This window comes from Anolis sagrei, chromosome 3, assembly GCF_037176765.1.
Source record: "Anolis sagrei isolate rAnoSag1 chromosome 3, rAnoSag1.mat, whole genome shotgun sequence".
Lineage (NCBI taxonomy): Eukaryota > Metazoa > Chordata > Lepidosauria > Squamata > Dactyloidae > Anolis > Anolis sagrei.
In genome coordinates this window covers 150010826-150036062 of record NC_090023.1, presented here as the reverse complement: position 1 = coordinate 150036062, position 25237 = coordinate 150010826, and the positions used below count along the sequence as shown (strand labels likewise).

Here is a 25237-nt window from a genome sequence, read left to right as displayed (position 1 = left end):
CACAAATTCCTTTCAACAAAGTGAGAAATAAAACATGTGTGTGCATGTTTCACTCACCCACACATTCCTAAGGACTAGATTGACACCATAGGCCTGCATTGCCTGAACAGTGATGTAGTTTTTTTCTCTCCTTTAGATGCTTGTAAACAGATTTTCCTATGGCTGAGAATATACTTTAAAGCCCCTATTTCAATGTTGAGGAAACTATTACGTACTCTCTCATGTACCCAGAACTTCAAATAAAACTCTCCTGCAAGTTCTTTGGGCTTTGGGCAGTCTAATAACACTGAAGAGCTGGACCTTTTCAGGTGTAACATATCCTTCCTCTCAAATGTACTTGTTCACTCACTTGTGGTTTTCAGAAAGGGTGACAAAACATATATCATGGAATAGTTCAGAAAGTATGTCACAATGTATCTAAATTTTAGTCCAGCCATTTGTCAAGGCAGGAAATCTATTACCGTATCCTTTAGAAGAGAAGTTCCCAAGCTTTTTTTTAACCAGGGACCACTTGACCAGGGTTCACTTGAACAGGGACCACATTGACCAGGGACCACTCTCCAACATTAGTACTAAAAAGGTTCTGAATCAGTTTTTGGTCAACTTTAGATTCAATTTGGTTATTTGGAGTGCTGATGCAGAAAATTGCATTGGATAGACCACATCAGCTCTAGTTTCTGATACAGAACATATGCCATCCAGTAGTTGCCATCTGCTTGCCCACAGAAAACAATATTTAATAATCTAGAGCTGATATGGTAATAGAAATATTTCGTGGGTAGTCAGCCTCTCTCCTCCTGACATCCCCATTGCCTTAGCAGTATAAGAGGGTTTTGCAAGACCAGTCATTCTTGTTGCCACATGGTTTCAAGGCAATGGTGTAGTGAAGGTGAGGCCACAGACCATATTTTTGTTCTTGCGGACCACTGGTGATCTACGGACCACAGATTGGGAACCACTGCTTTAGAATTAGCCAATCCAGGTTTTGTCTCAAAGTCTCCAATGAACTGATCTGCAAGTATATAGCTTAAAGCATCAAGAAGAATTTCATGTTTACTCTAAACCATTTCCTTATTATTTTAACCAACTGTTTCAGATCCTATTCTTGAGCGAAATAAAACCAGAGTTGTTCCATCATCCTCTTGACTGATATTATTTGAAGATGGTGATCATGCTGATTCTTAACTGCCTCTTCTTCAAACTAAGGACATTTAAATCTTATATTTTTTTGGCTATTTTTTCAACCTTTTAAAAATCAAAATGCTCACCATTATCTTATGCACACATTCCAGATGATGTTGACAGTTTGCAGTTTGTCATATAAATTCTACTGAGGGTATTATTGGATGATAATAGCAGCAGATAAATAAGAATGAACATGAGGGTAGTTGGTTAAACTACAATTTCTATTTACATTCACAAACAGTGAACAATGGATTTATTACTATTTACTAATCAAGATAATAACCCAAGATCAAATTATACTGAACCAAGTGAACAAAAGAATGAAGCAGAGAACATGCAGACCTCATATTTGTTATTGGCTTCATAAACCATAGTTTATAAAGCCAGCAATAATACCTATCAGCCCTCCCAATACATGTGCTATCTCCAAACAGGCTGAGACAACAAGATAAAGAAATATACATCTTACATCTATTATGTATACATCTTACACTAATTATCTAACGTTTTCAGTGTTGGGTATTAAAATAAGTCACACATCTCAGCTGGAAGATGCAATCCTAGATTAAACATAACCCCATTTGCTATAAAAACACAGAAAAGGATCTCTAAATCCACAAAATGTACATGTTACAATATAAACCCAAGCCTTGTAAATTTAATCCAGGGTTATTTGTTGCTTCAGATCTCTTTACGGTGATGTATGACTTAGTTGCTAAGGTTATCATAGCACTATCCTAAAGTTGCATAGTACATAAAACATTCAAGTTAACAATGCAAGGAGGTTAACTCTCTAAGATAACCTACTATCACAGGGTTAAACCAGATGATAGGCCTCTGTCAGCTTCCAAGGAGCTATTGATGGTTCAATCAGTTTGTTTTGAAAGTACAACAAAAGGGCACTAAACTTATTCAAACTGTCAACAGACACTATCTGGAATGTTGCTTGCAGGTAAGTAATTTGGGGTGTTTTAAGACCATTATCAAATGGCAGTGGCTGCAGAAAGAGACAGCTACTAATAACAGTGAAGGCAGACATCATAAAACACTTTATAGCAGGCACAGAGATCTATACGTTGCATGACATATTTATTGCACTTGCTTTCAACTTATAAAATTGCTAGTTAAGGGACCACTGCTTAATGAAATGGGATCCATCTAAATTTCCATTTCTATATATAGAATGCTTTATTTTGGCTAAGGGAACAAGTCCATATGCATTTTAAAGCATCACTTTGAACCCCTTTCAAAATTCCTGGTGTTACAATCGTACCCTTTTCTGCAGATGTGTGAAAGAAGGTCATTATCTGCCTTGGTGAGGGAAAGCAATGAACTCTGGAGAGAAGAAAAACAGATATCTCAAGAAGGTCTTTAAAGACCCATTTATCTCTGCCTGTGAAACTCTCCTATAGTCTACAATGTCCTTAGGAAATTGGCTATGCATAGAGATCAGTCAGTTCAGGAAGTTTCATTTGGCAGTCGGTCAAAGGAAGGAGGCTGGATGGTACTAACAGAGAGACACCATTCAGTATGCTTAGTCCCAATTTAAGTGTATTCCTCTAAATTTTACATAAAGTTCCATCCTTTGTTGGTATGAAGCTGTGATCCATTTTCCTCTCTTATGGAAATTCACACTTTTTCCACACCTACTTTTCCTATTCCACACACTTTTGTTTGTACTTTCCTCATTAGAAAAACTTGTTTGCATGTGCACTACAACATCTCTATGCATAAATATAATGTCCACGGTTTCATTTACCCATGCTCCAAAAATATTCCCCTCAGACATATTTGTAGGCTTCCCTTGATCCTCCAGTGCAATTTTATAATACAGGGTGAGGCAGCATAACTTCCTTTTTTCAAAATTTAATAAAATCCATTGTATGAATCAGAATTTTAATTTTTTTTATAATGTAGGCACATACCTAAAGTTTTGTTTTACGTAGTTTTGAAGATCAAATTTGGTAGGTGGCGTCCCCCATTCTCCGTACACTGAGTAAACCGATTTCTGGCGTTTGCCATTACTCTTGCCAGCATAGCAGGCGTTATTTTGGTGATTTCTTCTTGGATGTTAGTCTTCAAATCTTGTAGGGTCCTTGGATGGTTCACATAAACATGGAATTTCAAAAAATCCCATAGAAAAAAATCACAAGGGGCCAAATCTGGAGAGCTGGCCGGCCACTCCAAATCCGCTCGAAAAGTAGGCCTCAATGGCAAAAGCTCGCTCCCCACTGTTCCAACGCATGATGTCAGGACAAAACTTTATACTCTCGCCTCTCGAACGAGACCACTAGCGCTCTGCTACGTCTTCAACCGACTGAATGGCATGCATTTTAAAAAAGGAAGTTATGCTGCCTCACCCTGTATGAGGTTTACTATTATCCATAGTTTCAGGCATCCACGGAGGATCTTGGAATGCTTCCCGCATAGATAGAGAGAATCTTACTATTTAAAAAATTAAAAATAATATGCCCCTTTTTAACCATGCATAGCGGCAGTGGGGGGGAGCAACTTGAGAATGGTGGGTGATTAAAATATGAGGCCCTACATAGTTTGGATCCAAGTTACCTACAGGATTGCATTCTCCCACACAATCTGCCCTTTGGGACACTGAGGTTCTCAAAGACTTTTACTCCAACTAGCCAGAACACTAATGGCAATCATCACCCAGAGAACCTTATCATCAGCCACCCCAATACTGTGGAATGACCTGCCAGAAAAGCTCCAACAACTAAATGGGCTTTCAGAATTTAATTGATAACTAAAGGCCCATCTCTTCTGGCAGGCCTACCCCATCAAGTTTTGGATTTGAATTCTATTACTGCTGTATGTTGATCCTTGTACACGGGTTTTGGTATATGTATTTTGTTGTGTGTATTTTATGTCGATATGTTTTGACTGTGTTGTGTGCCTTCCTGAGCTGTTAGGAGATGCAGGTCACAAATACAATGTATTATTACTATTATCATTTGAAACAAAACAAGATGAGTCCACAGCAGACACTCTGCTGGCTGTTGTATTGGATCACATGTCGGACACTTCCCAAGTGTCTAGGACTGTGTGATATATTGGCGAATAATGCATGCAGATCCCAGTAAGGTGGACTTCTGCAGCTGGCAGATGGTAATTTTGTCAGCGCCAATTGTGTTTAAGTGCAGGCCAAGGTTTTTAGGCACTGTACCCAGTGTGCCGATTACCACTGGGACCACCTTGACCGGCTTGTGCCAGAGTCTTTGCAGTTCGGTCTTTAAATCCTCAGATCATGTCAGCTTTTCCAGTTATTTCTCTTCAATCCTGCTGTCACCTGGGATTATTATTATTAAAGGGAAGGTGGATATTTTACTCACATTTCAGGTCGCTGCAAAGACTAGCCGACTTCTGGTCAAATAACAGCTTTGAGAATACTGGCTGAGATTTTGCATCAGAGGCATAGCTACATTACTTTAGCTATACATCACCTCCTAATCCAGCTCTTCAATCCCCCTTTAAAACCCAGCTACTCATTCCAAGTGATGTAATTATTCTGTGTTGGAATGAGGGGACCAGATCATGACATGAGTAGCCTACATAAAACAAAACTACGTAAAACAAAACTTTAGGTATGTGCCTACATTATAAAGTAGCCCCATCTCATGAGCCAGTGATATGCAACAAAGAGTTGTGACAAAACATCACAGAGGTCCCTGTTTCTGCTTCCCACACCATCACTGCTGGTGAATACATCATCCTTCAGCAGCCTACTCACCTGCATCACAGATCCCTTTGTTGCAGGGACAGAAGTGGTACATATCGCTTGATTTGAAGGTGGGTTTCAGGGGCATTTACAATTGTGGCATAGTATCACAATCGTAAATGTGAATATAAAATAGAAGTCTAACTCTGCTGACACATCAAACACTTCAATAAATGGAAGGGTGTGAGAAGGTATTTTTAATTATTATTTTTCCCTCTCTGCACCACTCCTAAATGTGGTCCAAAGTACTGAAAGTGGGAATGGAAAAGAATGTTATCATCAAGATTCTTGATGAAAATATGACTGTTGCCCTTCTAAGACTCAGTTCAAGACTGGCAGAAGTTCACAAATTTGTTAGTCTTACAATGTCTGTTGAAGAGCAGTATATAAATAAAATAAAATATACACAAACTATGCATTTTTTTAAAAAAATGAAAAGCTAAAAATGCATGTAATTGACAATTGCATGTAATTGACAATTGCACATAACTTACCTTATAAAGCAAATGTTTAACAAAACATTTAGGAGGGATCTAACAAAAAATTTGGCTTTATGAGTATACATGTGTGAGTATATACCTTATATATGAGTATTTTTAAATCCTAATTAATGGAATTCAACATTAGGGACCTTGGAAATGTAATGACATTCTTATAAGTAAAGATATAAGGAAGTGTGTCATACTTTGGGAGGGGTTTGTTTTCCATATGTGAATCTGCAGCCCAAAGATGAGATTGGTATTGTCTACCTCTTCCTAAACCTTGGACTGTCTTCAGATATATGGGTGGGCAACATAAGTTGGAGGTTACAACAAAATCCAAAGCAAAACAAGTGAAAATCACCACGATGGTAGGTAAAATGACAGGAAATGCAGAAGCAAAAGAAAGTACAGACAGTCCCCAAGTTATGAACAGGATAGGGTTATTCTTAAGTTGAATTTGGGTTATTCTGTAGGGTTATTTTTAAGTTGAATTTGTATGTAAGTTGGAAGAGGTATATTTTAAAAATGTATCTCCCTCTCTCTCTGTATGTGTGTGTGTGTGTGTGTGTGTGTGTGTGTGTGTGTGTATGTGTGTGTGTGTGTGTATATATATATATATATATATATATATATATATATAAGCTTTGGATAACAGGGAAGGTTTAACACCCCTGTGGAGTTTGATTTGCTGTCTGTGCCCCTGTTCAGGAGACTCCCCCTCACTTGCTGTCCCTGTGATAATTGAATTTTGAAAAATTTGGCTTGTTGTGGAAACAAGGATTGTTGGTAAAGCTTCGCTGGAGGCACCTTTTCCCCATGATAACTCTTCCAGGAGTGCACTTCCCTTCCTAGGCGTAGATTTCTCTCACTTTCTGTTGTCTCACCCCCGTTCTTAACTATGAGTCATTTGTACATCAGGTGTTTGTAACTTGGGGATTGTCCATATAAGACCAGATGGACTCCACCCATGTTTGTGGTAGTTCAAGTGAACAGTAAACAAATAACATGCATGCAATTTTCACTTTTTTACCATAACTATAAGACCACCTATATTAAAAATAATTTGCAATACATTCTGACTTGCACCATTTTTCACAACTCAGTAATAACAGGGCTTGTGTTTTTACTGCAAACAATGGACCCCCATGGCAGAACATGTGCTGTTGCTACAAGACAAGTAACCAGCAATTATTGTGTTGACTCTTTGTGAGTTTGATCCCTCGGTCATGACCTTTGCTTTCTGAAGATCTTCAAAGCAGAGGGTGCAGATGAGGTTATTTGGCATTTATACTGCTTTGCTAAACACATTATTTCCCTCCGCTCCCATATTTGAATCTCTCCACAGGCATCTCTTTCACGCTATATTGTGATTAAGGATAATGTTTAAAAAGCATAAAAGCTAGCAAGAATTTCCCGACAATGATACATAGAAGAAAATAATTAATTATTCACCAATGATAGTAATTCTGTCAATGAGTCATTACTCATCACACAGAGAATAAATTAATTCATCACACAGAGAATAAATTAATCAAATATGATACTTTTATAAATTTAACAAATTTCAAAATACTGCTACTGTCATGTTTCTGTCTTCTCAACTGTTTATTAAATTTCTAACTGAGATATTCTATCATTTCCTCCTTAGTCCTCCTTTTCCATGTTTTAATGTGTCTACTAGGTTATAAGCCATAAAAATAAATTACTTGCAAATTTCCTTAAGTACACAGGCATAAAGTTGCATATGAATGTTCTGTACAAATACATACATTTGCACACAAAACAGGATGATACATTTCAATTTTATTATTAGGGTTTACTGAAAATTCTTAACAGTTAGGTAGGTCTACTTAAAACTCATAACACAACTGTAATATATTTTCAGGCTTTCTTTTAAAAAAATGCATAAATACACCAATATTATCTAGACTGTAGTAGTGCTGAGAAGAATCCTTTTTTAAAAAAAAGAAAAACAATTTTAGGTTTCTGTTCTTCCCACCGTGGATCATTTTCTTAGAATCCCCTTAAGGTGTATAAAAGAAATTACAGAAACGTAGTGAGACTTTGAACTTCTCTTAAATTTTGCAGGAACATTTCTACCTTAACATTGAAGCAACAGGTTTTTGATGTCTGCCAAAGCCAGCACATTGTTCATTATTAATTTATTATTTTAGGCTTGGACTTAGTCATACATAAATTAGACTCAGTGAAATTGATAGTACTTAGTCATAACTATTTACATCCCATTGATTTCACAGGTCCCACTCTGGCTCATTCTGAAATTCAGTCATTCTCTGTAATTGCTGGGGATGGGGAGAAGCGTAAACAGGTTTTTCTGTTTTAGGTGATGAAATTGTGGCTCTATCTACCTTATCCAGGAGGAGGAAGAACCATTTTCTTCTCAACTTCAGGAAGCAAATTTCCTTGGCTTGATTTATTTTCGAAAAACCATTCCCTTTAACGCATGGGAAAAATGTTTACCCCCCCCCCCCCCCCAATTTCTGATTATGCCCACTAAATTGCTCATATGCCCCAGTGCTTATATGGAGTATACTGTTTGTATCAGTACATCAGTATCTAATTCCCACACTATCATGGCTTCCATAGTAGAGCCTTTATAGTCCCACTTACTGTAAGCATTTGTTCTTCCATAAGCAGTGAATTAGGAACTTAGAATTAAAATTAAAACAGGGTGTGCACTTTGGACTGTCTGATCTACCCAGGGTTACCTTAATGTTTCAGCAGAAGTAACTTTTGAAACTTCTGTTCCTTTTATTGTGTCTTTTTTAATGAGCAACATTATTACTGAAGAAAAATCCCTTAACTACAGTTTTAATACTCAGATTATTTTGCCTGCATGAAGACTTTGATTATAAGTCTCCTCTTATGTTTATTTTTATTTTACTTTTTTTTAAAAAAATCTTTGGTTTTAATGTATATGTTTGGTTTGTCCTATGTGGGTACATATGGCATTGAATTCTACCTCTTTTGTGAGCCACCATGAGTCCCCTTTGTGGTGAGAAGGATGAGATATAAATGCAATAAATAAATAAATACAATTGTGGTTGCATTTATGTGTTTACATGGGACGTTTACTTTCTATGGAGAAAACTACAGTATTTTCCTGTATAAGATGATCCCCAACTTTTCCAGTTAAAATAGAGTTTGGGATATACTTGCCATATAAGACGATCCCTCTTCCAACGCACACCAAATAAAAATGTAAAAAGCATCAGATTTGATTTCAATATGGGAACTTTCCTATTACTGTACCTCCTTCTCTGCCTCTCAGATCTCGCACCTGCACTGCTTCACTGCGGTCTTCAGGAGTGAAATCTGAGAGGCAGAGGAGGAGGTACGGTAACAGAATACAAGGGTGAACCAGACAGGTAAAAGAGGTGTGTTTTTCTGGGCCCAGAGCCACTCTATCTCTTTTTTATACCCTGGGGCGCCCCGGACGCCTGCAGCTTGCTCTGCCCTTCACTAACACCTTCCCGGGGAGGCGCCCCTTCACCTCACGATCAGGACCGCATTAAGTCCACGAATCCTGATGAATATATTTTCTTCTACCGTACTCTTAATGCTTTCATATAGTCACTGCATATGGCAGGGACGTGGCCACTGCCATATTTGAGCTCCCCCCTGCCCCACCATATGCAGCAACCACAGATTCTCCAATCCGGATAGGAAGTTTCAGCACTCACTCTTATAGATGACTCCCGGCGTATAAGACTACTCCTGCGTATAAGACAACTCCCATGTATAAGTCTACTCCTGCGTATAAGATAACTCCCGAGTATAAGACAACCCCTGACTTTTGAAAAGATTTTCTTGGGTTAAAAAGTAGTCTTATATGCCAGAAAATATGGTAGTTTAAAAATTAATCAATGTAAACTATAGAATAGTGTCTCTACTGAATGTGGCTCAAGATAAACAAAGAGTTTGGCAATCTGGCAGATGTGTGCTGGCAAAACCACTGTTTGGCTTAATTAATTTTTATTTTGCTTTTTCCCAGTGTAGGGACTCAAGGTAGCTAACAATAAATACAAAACAATTGTAATTAAAAAGAATGTTGAATATATTAAAATATACATATAGCTTTTATTTTTAAAAAAGGTTTTCGCCTTCCTATGAAAAGCAAACAGGGTCAGGCCATCCTGATCTCTCTAAGGTGGGAGCAGCTATTGAGAAGGCCTTGTCCCTTGCACCCACCAAACAAGCTTGATAGAGGGGTGGGGCAGAGAGGAGGAGCTCTCCAGATAATAGGTTCACAAAAATATATACAAGCCGTATAAGGTTCTATAGCGCAAAGCCAACACTCTGAATTGTGCCCCAAAACAAGCTGGAGTTGTTGCAAATAAGGGAATAGTGTGCTCTTCGTAGGCTGCCTCAGTTAATAACCTGACTGCTGTTCTTTGGGCCAACTGAAGTTCCCTAGCACTTTTCAAAGACAACCTCATAGAGAGTGCATTACAGTAATCCAAACAGGATGCAACAAAAACACGTACCATTATGGCCAGATCTGACATTGCATATAACAGGCAAATTGGCCCATCTAATGAGGTAGCCAATCTGTGATTTTCACATAATCAGCCAGTATGCCACTATTTCCTTCTAGTTGCTGAGGAAGAACAGTGAATAGCTTTTGAGATATGCATGTGAACCACTAGAGAAGAAGACAAGGTCCAGAACAGAGTCATACAGTCCTTAATCATATAAACCTCACATTTCAAGCAATGCCTTACTAGTATAGTGTTGTTCTTTAGTTTTTTAGGTATTTACCCTCAAAATACCCCCAAATGGTTTGATGGATGCAGTGCATATACTATGGAAATGCATACATATATTAATCTGCAAAAATAAAGGCTGTCCCGTGCTACTTTTGTGGCAGAAAATAAACAATAGAGAGGTTTGTTTAGGTTTTAGTGTAGTCTGATATGGCACTAAACTGAATCAGATTTATTTTATAGCTTATTTTAATTAGAGAACAGAAATGTCAAAAAGAATATGAGAAAAATAAAGGGTAAGACTGAAGCAATATTTGTACATGAATAAACACAGATCCTTTACATTTTGGCAAGTATAGCCTAAAACATTTATTGACCCTATACATATACATATACATATATATATATATATATATCAACATTTTGTATGCAAATGCAGTAACAGACGTGATTGTTTTGATGTATAGCTGTGTGACATATCATAAATATTACATCACAGAACCACAGAGAATGTCACTCAACAAGACTTTCCTCCCCTAGACAGCATTAAATGAACCATGGATTCTTGCTTCTGAATAGCTCCTTTAAGAAACTACTTTTGCTTAAATGATTAATAAGAGGCATATTGTCAGAAAAATGTACTTAAAGTGAAAAACAGTAAACTATAGAGCTATCATTCATTTTTAAGCAATGCTGTGGTGAAAATGTCTCATAAATTTACATGGCAACACCACTACTAGGCATTTTGTAAGCAGGATGGCCAATATGCTTTCCAGTTTGGGGTTAAGGTGGGAGGAAAATATGTTATTCAATCTAGGCCACTTAGCAGAATCCAAGACGATGCATTTATGCACAATTCAGAATGTGGCTCATTAGATTCTTTCATTTAAAGGATAGCTTTAAATTTATTTTCCAAAGATGTCTGAAGCACAACACAGAATAGATCAAGTTGTCAATCAGCCAGTTTTATGAGCACGATTTCAATTAAATGCAGCATTTGACAAATACTAATATTATTTTAATCCCATGGTTACCAATTATTGTCTCTTGAACAAAAAAAATCATTTCAGGATTTTAATACATTATTTGATTGAGAAATTAATAAACAGTTCAGAATGTCTATAAAGCATACAATAAAGGTATTCTGGTGTATCACACAGAATACATATTAGATCTGCTGAAAGTAGCAGACAGGTCTAACTAAAGATTTAAACTATGTTTAACAGGGGTAGGAGAGGATATAGTTGATTACATCTGCTTTCCAAATAAATGTCAATAGGATCCATCAGGCTCTGCCTCTTTGTTGTCACAAATATTAGAAGACTATACACACACATGGCAATTAGTATATGGAAGGAAGATGGTATAACCTTATAATACTGGCATATTTTTTCCATAGGAAGTCATTTTTAACATTTGCAGTCCAAAGATACTAACCTGTACCTTTGGTAGTCTCCCTCATCTTTGTCTTTGCAGACCAATTCATTTGGGCATGCTGTATTTCCCAGCAAACTCAGATATTCCAAGGCAGGAACTACTTCAGATAAATGATCCAGCAGGTTCTCCAGTTCTGTTATGTGCCCAAGGGAATGGGCTAAGGTTTAAACAACATTAACAAAAGGCAAAATTTACAAAAGCAAAATGCATCAGCTCGCTTTTTCCTAACATATTGTATACTTCCCTAACATATTGTATACTTCCTAACATATTATATACTTTTCTTATTTTATTCATCCATGGAATTTATTATCTGTCCTTCTTTCACAATAGGAAAAAAACGTGTGCATACACACACACACACACACACACACACAACATACTTAAATAGTAAGGAAACTGTAACATGAATTGATCCCACAGTAAATGTGACTTTATAAGTTGGTGTCTGTATTTGTAGCACCTTAGCACTGAGTTAATTACATAAACAGAAATGCTTGATTATGTATTATCTTAAAATATCAGCTTTATAGCATCACAGTTCATATAACATAGACATTGTAAGGGAATAGTGAAACCAGCCACTGAAATGGATATAGTCAAAGGGACTTCTTTGCATGGGCCTAATAGCCTGAATTCAACATGCAATGAATTCTAGTTGTGTTCATAATGCCTTTAGACTTCTGGTATGTATTGTGGGATAAAGTCAGTAGTTTTCTTGAAACTCTGGAGCAGTTTTGTGACAATGTGGACAGCAGGATCAGGTTCAATTCAGACCAGTCTACTATCCACATGGGCCACTACATTTTTCCCTTTTTCTCTCTGCTCATCAGCCCAGGAAAAAGAAGATAGATAGGCCTGTGCTGCTGTGTTACTGTTCCCAGATGGCCACAGAGCTCTGTGAGAACTTCTGACATTAGTGTTCTGCTTGTGCATCTAAAAAAAAGTGGGGAAGTCACCTCTCTTGATTGCTCACAGCATGGGGTACCCGCAGGAGACGCATCAGTGACACATATGTCACAAGTGAGAGTCTAGCATGGCTGATGTATTCTTGGACCATCTGGATAAACTGTCCAGTGTAGATGGGGCCTTAGATATCTTACACTTGAAAATGATATCGCTACATATGCTTCCAGAAATCAGATTATAGAGCTGTGACGTAAAGCACAATAAGCACACATTGATGAGATCCCCCATACCAATTTGGCAGCCTCCGTGGAGAATCATGGCAATCTCAGCTAGCAGTGATGCTTCCCCATTTCATGCATGACTTGTCCCTGTGGTATCCCAGTTGTTCCAAATGGAACATGGGGAGGCTCCCATGTTGGTGGTGCAGCATCCTACTACACTATTACTCCAGTTCACCCATGGAGCCCTGCCAGAAGTGAGGCTGCATCATATGGTTGGCGGCATGGAGCTCAATCACTTAACTGGGGCAGAAATGTCCTAGGATGCTAAAATTCCATTGTGTGATGAGACCACAAGATCACTTCTAGATTGCTGATTAAATGGTAACAAAAGCAGTAGAAATATGATTTTTACAGATACACGTTCCTAGCTTTGGTCTGATGTGATTTTCTGTATCATGAAACCAAACCAATAACAATTTGAGTTATCATCACCATAACCTGCTCTAGTTTAATCATTTTTAAAAGAGATATAGGCTAGGATAATATTAAATAAGACAGAAAGTTATTCAAAGATGTTGTGAATTGAGTCATACCTGTGAGGTGCAGATCCACTAGGCTATTCCCTTTGTGGCCTGCCTCACTGTGAAATCTAAACGATGCAATTGTTGAAAATATGTAAAGAAATTTGCAAAAATAGCATGAATTCTAAGAAACCCTACTAACACTTGTCAAATCTGTTTTACCAGAAGAACCAAGGAAGGATGAAAATCGTGTAAGCATCTCTGAAGACTTTTCATAAGGAAAAAGTGGGATAAAAATATAATTTTAGAATGATCTTAATGCATGTTAATGGCCTCATTTGGCTTTGTCTTCTACTCACACTTACTTTTTCATAATTATTACTTTTAAATTGAGCTTGTCCAGAGGAATTACTCAGTATTGTGGGAAATTCTGGCAGAAAGCCAGTAAAATAACAATACGTGGATGAAGCAAAAGATACATCAGGTACTCTATTTGATTCACTGGCCTTTGTTTCTGGCATCTTAAACAAACCTTTGTGATAATTACTGTGATTAGAGTTTCCTAGTTGTGAAAATTAGACCATTTATTTTCCTGAGATAAAAACAGTCTATGGTAGTGGTTCTCAACCTTTTCTTTACTTGGATCCTCTTTTAAATACTTTTGTGGCTGCGAACCTCCAAGACTTAACTCAAGATTTAAGGTACATCAAATAATTATTTCAATTTTCTCATGAATGTTCCTTCAAATTTAGAGAAAGTGAGATATAAATTAATCTATTAATGCACACACTCCTTTATGAATTTAAAATAATAGTATCAACACGAATAATAATTAATAATTTAATCCTTCATAGACCCTCTGTGACAGTCATGGACCCCCAGGAGCCCTTGGATCCCAGGTTGAGAACCACTGGTCTAGAGATCTAGGGTTTTAAAGGCAGTAGTTAGAGAGCTAGAAGTGAATGGAGAAATGGGAATTTGTGAATATCAAATAAATAGTTTGGATTTCATGGATTTTAATATTGTTTAATTGAGGGTAGTTGGTTTTTTAAATTAGTTATTGTGGCCATTCAAGTCAACGGGATCTTCTTAGCACATAAATCAAACACAGTATAGTTCTGTCATCAGGGAAGAAGCAGAAAGAAGCTATCAATGAGGCATGAGTTAAGTAGTTTTGCGGGCCAGAGCAATTACTTTACTTGAAAGATATAGACAGCCTTCTGTATCCAAGGGTTCTACATCCATTAATTCAGCCAACATAGGACAAAAAATATGTTAAGGTGTATAGAACATCTATGGCGGCTTCACATCTGTGCTCTATGGTGGCTTCACATCTATGGTGGCCTCAAGCTGTTCCGTAGAACTCCCCTATTGAAGCAGAGTGGGGAAAAGAGCCAGAGGGTGATGCGATGAAGTTTGGCAGAGACTAGGGCCTTGTAGTAACCTACGGATGTGAGAGCTGGACCTTAGGGAAGGCTGAGCGAAGGAAGATAGATGCTTTTGAACTGTGGTGTTGGAGGAAAGTTCTGAGAGTGCCTTGGACTGTGAGAAGATGCAACCAGTCCATCCTCCAGGAAATAAAGCCCGACTGCTCATTGGAGGGAAGGATACTAGAGACAACGTTGAAGTACTTTGGCCACATCATGAAGAGACAGCAAAGCCTAGAGAAGACAATTATGCTGGGGAAAGTGGAAGGTAAAAGGAAGAGGGGCCGACCAAGGCCAAGATGGATGGATGGCATCCTTGAGGTGACTGGACTGACCTTGAAGGAGCTGGGGGTGGTGATGGCTGACAGGGAGCTCTGGCGCGGGCTGGTCCATGAGGTCACGAAGAGTCGGAGATGACTGAACGAATGAACAACAGGGGCCTTATCATAATAGCTAGGCAAAGTATTCCACTTTGCCTGGATTTACTGCCAAAATGAGGGGCAGTTGGGTCAAATCCACTGCCCTGCACGCAGCTCCCTCTTGGGGACACTTTCCCCTTTGCATGGGAAGACTCCTGTGTTGAGGGAGAAGCATTGTAGGATACTTTCCCTCTAGTTGGAGGAGGGGTCTCCACAGCAGACCCATCCATCCTCCAGCTGGAGTGGAAGTTTTTTAGGACATTTTGAAAGGTGAATGTGATGAGTTTGTAAGAAACCACCTTGCTATCTCTTCTCAAGGCATCTAACTCACGAGGCATCTTGAGGACTTTGGTATCCATGGGGGCACTCCTGGAATCAATTTACCATGGATCCCAAGATCCAAGTGTACATCATTGACAAAAAAGGGTGGTGGAATCTTCTGGAATATTATTCAAATTTACTCAGCAATATGCTTTGTTTGACAGGGAAGGATAATTATTTGCTTATTTATGCCAGGGTCTAAAATATAATAGAACTGTGTATATAAAAGCAAGCATAATTTATGATATTGCCTAAAATCCCAATGAATATAAAAAACCTAGAAGAAATTCTCATCCTCAGTTTCCTGGCTTTTTGAAAGTTGCACTAGAATGAAACTGCCTTAACCCTAGTCTTAAATAAACAGGTTTCTAGCCATGTAAATAGCCTGATCTATTATAGGGTAGCTTACGATGTGAATCTTTGTTTTCTAAGGCAACACAGTGAGCAGGACCAGGATAAGATTTCAATCAGGGATATTGGAAGTCAGAGTTTTCACCACTACCATAACTTCGCTAGCTAGCTAAATATTTCAAATAAACGATCTATGCTTTGAATGCTCCCTATAAAATAATATTTCTTTCAATTTACATACAGAGGACATAAAAAGCCAATTTCTTTCATTTACAATGGCAGAAATAATTGGTTTCAATGAAAAATTCATATTTTTATTTGTCCTTGTCTAGGGCTGTGTGCTACAATTATTATGTGGTTATCTTAAATGCTCAGTATTTTATGTTGCTTATCCCCGGCTATGATTTATGTTATCCTGTTACCTTTGTTATCTCTTGTAGATGGAATATACCCCATTTCTTCACCTCAATAACTGAAGGGCAGTGGCATCGCCACAGGATAGAAACAGAACTTTCACCCTTTGAGACCTTCCCATCGCCATGTGCATTCTAATTTACATCTTATTTGTAGTAACCATACAGTCAATTGAGGAGAGTTGTAAAATGCAAGAACCATGCTGTAGGATTGAGTCTTTTGGTCGTGTAACTCATTTTACACATACTGGCCAAAATTACAGGTAATACGGGAGGCATTAAATATCTTTATTTCATGCAGAAGGAATTCCAAATTGCCCCAGAGAAACAGTAGACTCCAAGGGATACTTGATGCCTTCCCCATGTTTTTTTTTTCTGTTTTTCTCACCAGTGGACATCTCATTTATAGGAGAAGAGATGCAGGGCATGTCGTTTCTCGGGGAGAGGAATGAAGTGAATGACACATGCAATTGGAAAGTTCCTCTTGATAAAAAGATGATATTACACTGCAGTTATACTGTGAACAGCTATCACACAGGAACTGGAAAGATGAGAAGCAGCTGGACTTCATGCTTCCTCTCCTCGCCTAATGAGCAGAAACTAAGCCTAATGGCTGATTATGATCAAGAGAGGACCTCAGTGTTGCTCAAGTATATGGAGCCTTCCTATCCCAGGTATGTTTGGGCTTTCACTTCCATATCTATCTACAATTGATCACAAGAATGTCTACCATCTGCAACTCATGTCAGAAGTACAAGATTACCAGGGGGAAATCAAAGTATCTGGATGGGTTTTGTAGTCACTTGTGTGCCAGCTGCGCCCGTACCTTGGGAAGTCTGACTTGGCCACGGTGGTCCACGCTTTGGTTACATCCCGCTTAGATTACTGCAACGCTCTCTACGTGGGGTTGCCTCTGAAGACTGCCCGGAAGTTGCAGCAAGTCTAACGCTCGGCAGCCAGATTACTAACGGGTGCTGGGTACAGGGAGCACACCACTCCGCTGTTACACCAGCTCCACTGGCTGCTAATTAGCTTCCGAGCACAATTCAAAGTGCTGGTGTTAACCTATAAAGCCCTAAACGACTCCGGCCCTGTATTCTCCGAACGTATTCTCCCCTACGTACCATCAAGATTACTAAGATCGTCTGGAGAGGCCCTGCTCTCGGTCCCACCGGCCTCACAAGCGCGCCTGGTGGAGACGAGGGACAGGGCCTTCTCGGTGGTGGCCCCGCGACTCTGGAACTCTCTCCCACTGGAGGTCAGAACCGCCCCAACTATCCTGACATTCAGGAAACGGGTGAAGATGTGGTTGTGGAGACAGGCTTTCGATGAATGAGATAGCACCCTAGGATTGTGGATGGAAGATGAGGTATACTTGTTTTTAATATGACGACTGACCACCGTAGTTTTAAATATAGTTGTTATTTTAAATGTGTTATTGTAATTATGAACTATGATATTTTACTGATTGTATGTTTTTATGGTTGTAAACCGGGCTGAGTCCCTCTAAGAGGTGAGAAGCTCGGTATAGAAAACTTTGAAATAAATAATAAATAATAGTCTCATTATAATTTTTTCAAGAGTAAAAAAAGATCCTTTGGTGAGAAAAAGCAGGATATAAATAAACATCATAATGATGATGATAGCAATAATTATAATAATAATTATAGCAATATAGCAATAATAATAATAATAATAATAATAATGTTTTGCTCAAAAAAATCTCAATCCAAGATAGTTACACTCTGTTGTATTTCCAAACTGTAAGAATGGCTTTTTAACAATAACTTTTAAAAACACTCTTTAGTGGAAGAAATGAAGGGATTCCAATCCTGCCAAGCAAATATAAAACATCAGAGAATAGGCAATACGCCTGTGCAATAATTGGAAAAAAATCCGGTGAGGGAAAATGGCGACAGGACGGTCCCTCTGAGAGCTCCTCCGAGGGGGAATCGCGTTGAGAGGCTGGTAGAGCGGTAGCTCCCCACCTTCGAGCGGATTGAGACTCGAAGGTGTGCAAAGACCCCCCAGGCAAGTCTGAGGTCCCAAATCCCCCCACCCCTCAAGGGAGGAGGGTGAGAGGACCCGGACAGACCGGGGGCAGCAAGCCTCTCCGCGAGAAGCTGCCAAAAGGCAGCAATAACTGTCGCTGCCCATCACAACCAACAACGAGAAGAAGCATAAGAATTCCACATTGGAACGAGAGAAACGTAAGTTTCCTAAGAAGAAATTTTGGGGAACAAGTTGCACAAATCCCTCCCCGATAGCCATAAAGGATAAAGGGAGGAGAGAACCCAAGCTAAGAAAGATCAGATCCAAATGGATCGGAACTAAAGCTAAACGAGGATACATCGTGAAGATGTGCTAACAAGGATTGCTATAAATGAGGACAGAAATATATCAATTGGATAAGGGGTACCTGAAAATTTAAAAACAAAAGGAGATTAACTACTTACAAAGACGGGGGGAGGAGGTAGCGGATAGCAGACCCTCCCACTCTAAACCGCAAGAGAAAACTCGAAATAAGTCAGTAATAGAAATTAGAAACTAGCAAGGAAAGGCACCCCTGACCTTGACGCCATGATGTTTAGTCTGCGAAGAGCTTCTTCATAAACATATAGAAGAAACCGCGCGAAAGCCCAGGACAAACAGGAAGCCAGATCGCCACTCCGGATCTGGCGTAGGACGCAGACGCACAGGCGGAAGAAGGAGGACGTGCCAAAGATACCAAGGGCGGAAGTAAAGAAACAGTGACGACGGAGACTACGTAGCCGGCGGAAACAACGGCTACGTAACTTGCGGAAGTTACGGACCTTTGAAAACTTGGCTGCAGAGAAAGCACGGAGTGCAGTATTGAAGGCGGAGCGGAGGCAGGGACTCGTCGGGAGGCAAGAGTTTCGTGAAGAAGAAGCGGAGAGAGGCGGAGCAGAGGGGAGAGAAGGAGCGTGGACGTCGGGAGGCAAGAGAGTTGGAGTGTTGAAGGGAAGAAGTTCGTCGGGAGGCAAGAGTTTTGAGGAGGAGAAGAGAAGAGGAGACGTAGCGCAGTGCAACGGAGCGGAGTTGAATGGAGTAACAGGGCGGAGCGGAGATATAGGGCTTTAGGAGATAAGAGAGAGGGAGTGCCAAAGAGAAGAGAAGAGGGCAATAATATTAGATCAATTTAAACCCTAAAAAATAACAACCACAATAATAAATTTTATAAATAAATAAATATTTAAAATAATAATTAAGTAATTAAATTACAATAATAACTAAAACAATAATAATAATCAAATAAGTCAAAAATAATAATTTAAGTTAATTAAAAAAAAAGAGGGAAGGAGAAGCGGCCCCCAAGATTTTTACTCCCAATCTATAAATTATACTGTACAGGAGAACAATAATTGATTTGTTGAATTAGTATTGACTCTTTCCTCCTTATATAGAATTAGAAGACAAGAAAGCCAACACTCAAGAATAAAATGGAAAAAGATAGAGATTTAAAATTAACTATTGCGGCAAGAAGAGGCTCCCAAGGCTCAGAAGAAGGTGTAAAATTGAAAGACATATTGAAAGAGATACAAAAGATATCCAAAACACAAGATTCAATGCAGGAAGAAATCAAGGCGATAGCAGAAAAGCAAGAAGCAAACTACAATGCGATGCAAGCAGAATGGAAAGAGATGAAGAAAGAACTCAAAGAAGAATATGGGATAATAAAGAAAGATGTAAAACAACTAAAAGAGGAAACCAGAGAATTGAAAAAAGACAAGGAGAAAATCGAAGAAAACCAAACCAAATTGCAGAAAAGGATAAAGGATTTAGATAGAAAACAAGTAAAATATGAGAGGGAACAAGAAAAGTTACAACAGACTGAACTTGATTTTCAACTAAGATTGAGGAACATGTGGGAGGACCCGAAAGAAGACCTGAAATTAGAAGTAATTAAAATACTAGCGTCATGCATGGAGATTCCGGAACAGGAGATGGCTAAAGAGGTGGACAAGATATTCAGAATTACAACTAACTACTCGAAGACAAATAACACACCAAGAGATGTAATAGTGCAGCTGACAAAACGTAGATTAAGAGATGAAATCCTTTACAAAAATAATAGAAAAGCAACAATATTCAAAGGTATAAAAGTTGTGATGTTGAGAGAATACCCGCAAACAGTGATAAATAGAAGAAGGAAATATTACTTTTTAACAGAAGAATTAAAGAAAAGACAGATCAGGTTCCGCTGGGAACGCAACGAAGGGATAATGACTACATACAAGGACGAGAAATATTGGATTACCACAGAAGATAAAGCTAAAGCCTTCTATGACAAATTAATGAAAGACAAAAAGGGTCCCTCCCCCAGGGGAGGGAAACAGAAGAAAAGACCGAGACCAGAATCGTTAGAAATGGAAGATCGTGGGGAAATCACGGAACAGGGAGCTTCATCGCTAAGTAATGTGGACGAGGATAGAGACGACACAGGAAGTGAGCCAGACAAAGCAACGACGGATGATAATGAATAAGCAACAAATAAAATGTTACAATAACAATGTGAATGGTCTTAATTCGCCACAAAAACGCAAAAAACTATTTACCAAATTGGGCAGAGAAAAGTATGACATCATCACCTTACAAGAAACACACATATCCCAGAGACATATACCCCATCTAGTAAATAATAAACTAGGGAAATTATACTGCTCGTCAATCGAGAAGAAAAAGAGAGGTGTGGCAACATATATCAAGGACACATTAGACTCAAGATTAGAATTCACGGATCAAGAAGGTAGAATCCTAGGAGTTACGATCTCCGCAGGAGACTTAAAAATACTTATATGTAATGTTTACGCCCCGAATGGCCCCAAAAAAACATTTGTAAAAACTCTCAAAGAAAAATTGTTGAATGCCGAATTTGATGAATTGATACTTGTGGGTGATTTTAATGGTGTATTAAATAGTGAGGAAGATAAATCTAAGAAACAGAAAAATAAAAAGCCAAAGGATGGACACACTACTTTACCACAAAATTTAATTCAAATGAAAAAGGAAATGGAATTAATGGATGTATGGAGAGCGAAAAATGAAGGGAAAAAGGACTTCACCTTTTATTCAAACAGACACAGTACCTGGTCTAGGATCGATATGGTTTGGTCATCCAAAACCCTTTTTACAAGAATAGATGAGATAAACATTCTCCCGAGGGAGATCTCGGACCATTGTCCAATAATATTGACTATCAACAAAGAAACAAAAACTAGAAAATGGAGACTTAACGAAAATCTGATCAAAATGGAGCAAGATATAAAAAAATATAAAGAAATAGTTAAAGACTATCTGAATATAAATCAAATAGAGGAAACTAAACCTCAAATTGTATGGGACGCCCTGAAAGCGGTCCTAAGAGGACACTTAATTCAACAAAATGCGAAAATTAATAAGATGAAGAACCTAGAGATAAAAGAGATTGAAAAACAAATATCTCTTAAGGAAAAAGATCTAAAATTAAACCCTCAAAAAACATCTCTAACTAAATTATTGTTGGAGCTTAAACAAAAGAAAAATCACTTAGAATTAGAACACCAAGCAAAACAAATTAAATTTCTAAAACAATCATATTTTGAAAACGCTAACAGGCCGGGGAGGTGGTTAGCTAGACAAGCACAAAAAAAGAAACAAAAGTCTCAAATAACAAAACTGAAAGTAGGAGACAAAATGATAACAAAAAATGAAGACATTTTGGAGGAATTTCAGAACTTTTACAAAAACTTATACAGAAAAGACAATATCTCAAAAGAAGATATAGCGACATATATAAGTAAAATGAGATTAGAAAAAATAAATGAGGAACAAAGAGAGAAATTAAACAGAGATATTACATTAGAGGAAATAGATAAAGCAATAAGCAGAATGGACCCCAGTAAAGCTCCTGGTCCGGATGGATACACAGCGGGTCTTTACAAGGTTTTAAAACATGAGTTAAGCCCGTTATTACAAAAAATTATGAATGAGGCACTTCAATTGCAAATAATACCTGATTCTTGGAAACTTGCGGAGATAACTTTAATCCATAAAGAAGGAACGGATCCCACAGACACTAGGAATTATAGACCGATATCCCTCTTAAATACTGATTATAAGATTTTCACAAATATATTAGCCTCACGGCTTAAAGATTTCCTGAAAGACTGGATTGGCGAAGAACAGGTGGGATTCCTACCAAATCGACATATGAATAGTAACATTAGAACTGTTCTGGACCTGATCGAGCATTATGAACTAAATCATCAAAAAGAAGTAGCTTTTTTGGCAGTTGATGCCGAAAAAGCTTTTGATAATCTCAATTGGGATTTTTTTTAAATTTTATTTCAGGAATTGGACATGGGGTATAGTTTCGGCAATGCTTTAAATTCGATTTACAATATACAGAAAGCCAAAATTTTGGTCAATGGTAAGATGGGGGAAGAATTCACAATACACAAAGGGACCCGACAAGGATGCCCCCTCTCCCCCTTAATTTTTATTATGGCGCTGGAAATTCTGATTAAAGGGATAAAAGAAGACAAAGAAATAAAAGGAGCAAAGTTAGGGAAATACGAATTTAAAATCAGGGCATATGCCGATGATGTGATAGGTATTATTGAGGGCCCATTGGATCATTTAGAAGGATGGATAAATAAAATTATGGAATACGGAAACTTAGCGGGCTTCAAACTGAATAAAAATAAAACGATGATTTTAACAAAGAATGTAGATAAAAAGAAACAAGAGTTGATTTGGAAACAGACAGGTCTAAGCATAACAAAAAAACTGAAGTATCTGGGAATCTGGATCACAGCAAAAAACAACCAACTGCTTAAGAATAATTATGAGACTCTTTGGAAAGAGGTAAAAACTGATTTGGATAGATGGAAATATTTAAATCTTTCCCTTTTAGGACGGGTGGCGCTTGTAAAAATGAATGTTCTCCCCAAACTGACTTTTCTATTTCAGAATATACCTATTATAAGGAACACAGAAATATTCAAGAAATGGAATAAAGACCTACTGAAGTTCATCTGGGGTAATAAAAGACCAAGGGTAAAATATACTGTTCTTATAGACAAAAAAAACAGGGGAGGCTTAGCCTTCCCTGATTTAAAACTTTATCATGAAGCAAATGCGCTAGCATGGACAATGGAATGGATGAAACTCTCAAATGAGAAACTATTATCGTTGGAAGGCTGGGAATTGAGGAAAGGCTGGCATGCCTATATTTGGTATGACCAAGAAATGAAAGAAAAGGGGTTCGGTAACCATTTTATAAGGTCGGTTCTATTAAGAACCTGGTTAAAATATAAAAGAAACTTTTACTCTAAAATCCCTCTTTGGGTGTCGCCCATCGAGGCGAATCAAAGACGATTGCTAGGATGGCAAAAATGGCCAAGGTATAAAGACCTGCTCATCCAAAATACAGAGTTGTTAAAATCATATGATGATCTAAAAAAAGACTTTGGAAATGTATCATGGCTACACTACATGCAATTAAGCAGTCATTATAAACAAGATAAGAAAATAGGTTTTTGTTTAGAAGAGAACGTATGGGAGAAATTGCTAAATGCAGAGAAAAAATTGATATCTAAGATTTATAGTAAACTACTGGACTGGGCAACGGAAACAGAAACAGTCAAAAATTGTATGATTAGATGGGCCCAAAATGTGAGAAGACCAATCCTACTAAAGGAGTGGGATATGTTATGGAATAAAAAAATTAAATATACATACGCCACAAATTTGAAAGAAAACCTATGGAAAATGGTACATAGGTGGTATATTACACCAAAAAAAATAAGTATAATGTATAAAAGTACAGAAAACAAATGTTGGAAATGTAAAGAAGAAGAAGGCAGTTACTACCACATGTGGTGGTCCTGTAAAAAGGCACAAGAGTTTTGGAAAAAAATACATATGGAATCTCAGAAAATTTTAGGAACCACATATTTAAAAAAGCCCGAGTATTACTTATTAAATATTACAAATTCGGCTATTAACTTAGACCAAAATAAGGACATATTATTGACATATTTATCGACTGCGGCAAGAATCACTTATGCAAAATATTGGAAACTGGGAGAAATCCCAGACACGGAGAGTTGGTTAACCAAAATATTAGAAATAAAGGACATGGACAGACTAACTTTTTTGTTAAGGAAGAATTCAGGAAACCCTACTCGGGAGACAGATTGGTCTCTCTTGGAAAACTATATCGAAGAGAAGAAGAAAGAAGATAAGTGAGAAGAAAACTGAATGAAGGTTGGAAAGCAACATACCCCCAGAATGGAAGTCAACAATTTTTTATTTTTTTTATTTTTATTTTTATTTTTATATTTCTATTTTCACAGTTTTTTTTCTACCTCTATCTCCCAAATCTTTTCCTATCTTTCACTGTCTTGATATTGTTCTCACTCTTTCCCTGTAACCCTTTAATATCTGAAAACCTTAATAAAAATTTATTGCAAAAAAAAAATAATTGGAAAAAAAATCAATATTCTTTACAAAATTAGGGTGTGGGGAAAAAATAATTTCTAAAGTGTTTACAAAATTGGATGGGGTCTGTATCATAACTATAATGAGTTTTGTTACCTTTTGTTAAGTAATTGTGCCAATGGGGAAACTTCAGAGGCTGCTTCCTCCCTAGTTGTTAAAGTTATTGGCACGACACTTGCTACAATCATAAAACACATTTACCTCTGTTTGCCCACCAAGTTTAAGAACATTTCACTCATTTACGAACTTTTGGGGAATTTCCAAAGTTTTTGCAAAAACCTTTTTTTAAAAAACTACTATCTTCTTGAATTTTCTATACAATGGCACAAGATAACTGGGGATCATCCCCCCCCCCCCCAAGTTTCAGAAATATTAATATATCTATTGATTTTGGGACATTTAAGAAGTGTTGACAAAAACAGCCACAACAGCTATCTCATTTAATGTCTTTAACCAATAGAACTTCAATTTAGGGATTTCTTCCCAACCCAGCACAGTTTTGCTTACTAGGGTTGAACTATCAGTCAGTCCTCCTCTTTGCAGTTTCAACAGTTTATTGGAACTCTGGCTGGTTGCTGCTAGGAGG

At 37.9% G+C, this 25237-nt stretch overlaps 1 protein-coding gene across 1 annotated transcript in view; it reads right to left on the bottom strand.

The window, feature by feature from the left end:
* The window catches only part of LRMDA (leucine rich melanocyte differentiation associated), an 886320-nt gene that overhangs the window by 422825 nt on the left and 438258 nt on the right, over nt 1–25237 (bottom strand). Inside the window, exon 4 of the mRNA XM_067466959.1 lies at nt 11565–11699. Coding sequence (XP_067323060.1) covers nt 11565–11699 — 135 coding nt within the window. The remainder of the gene's footprint in view (nt 1–11564; nt 11700–25237) is intronic.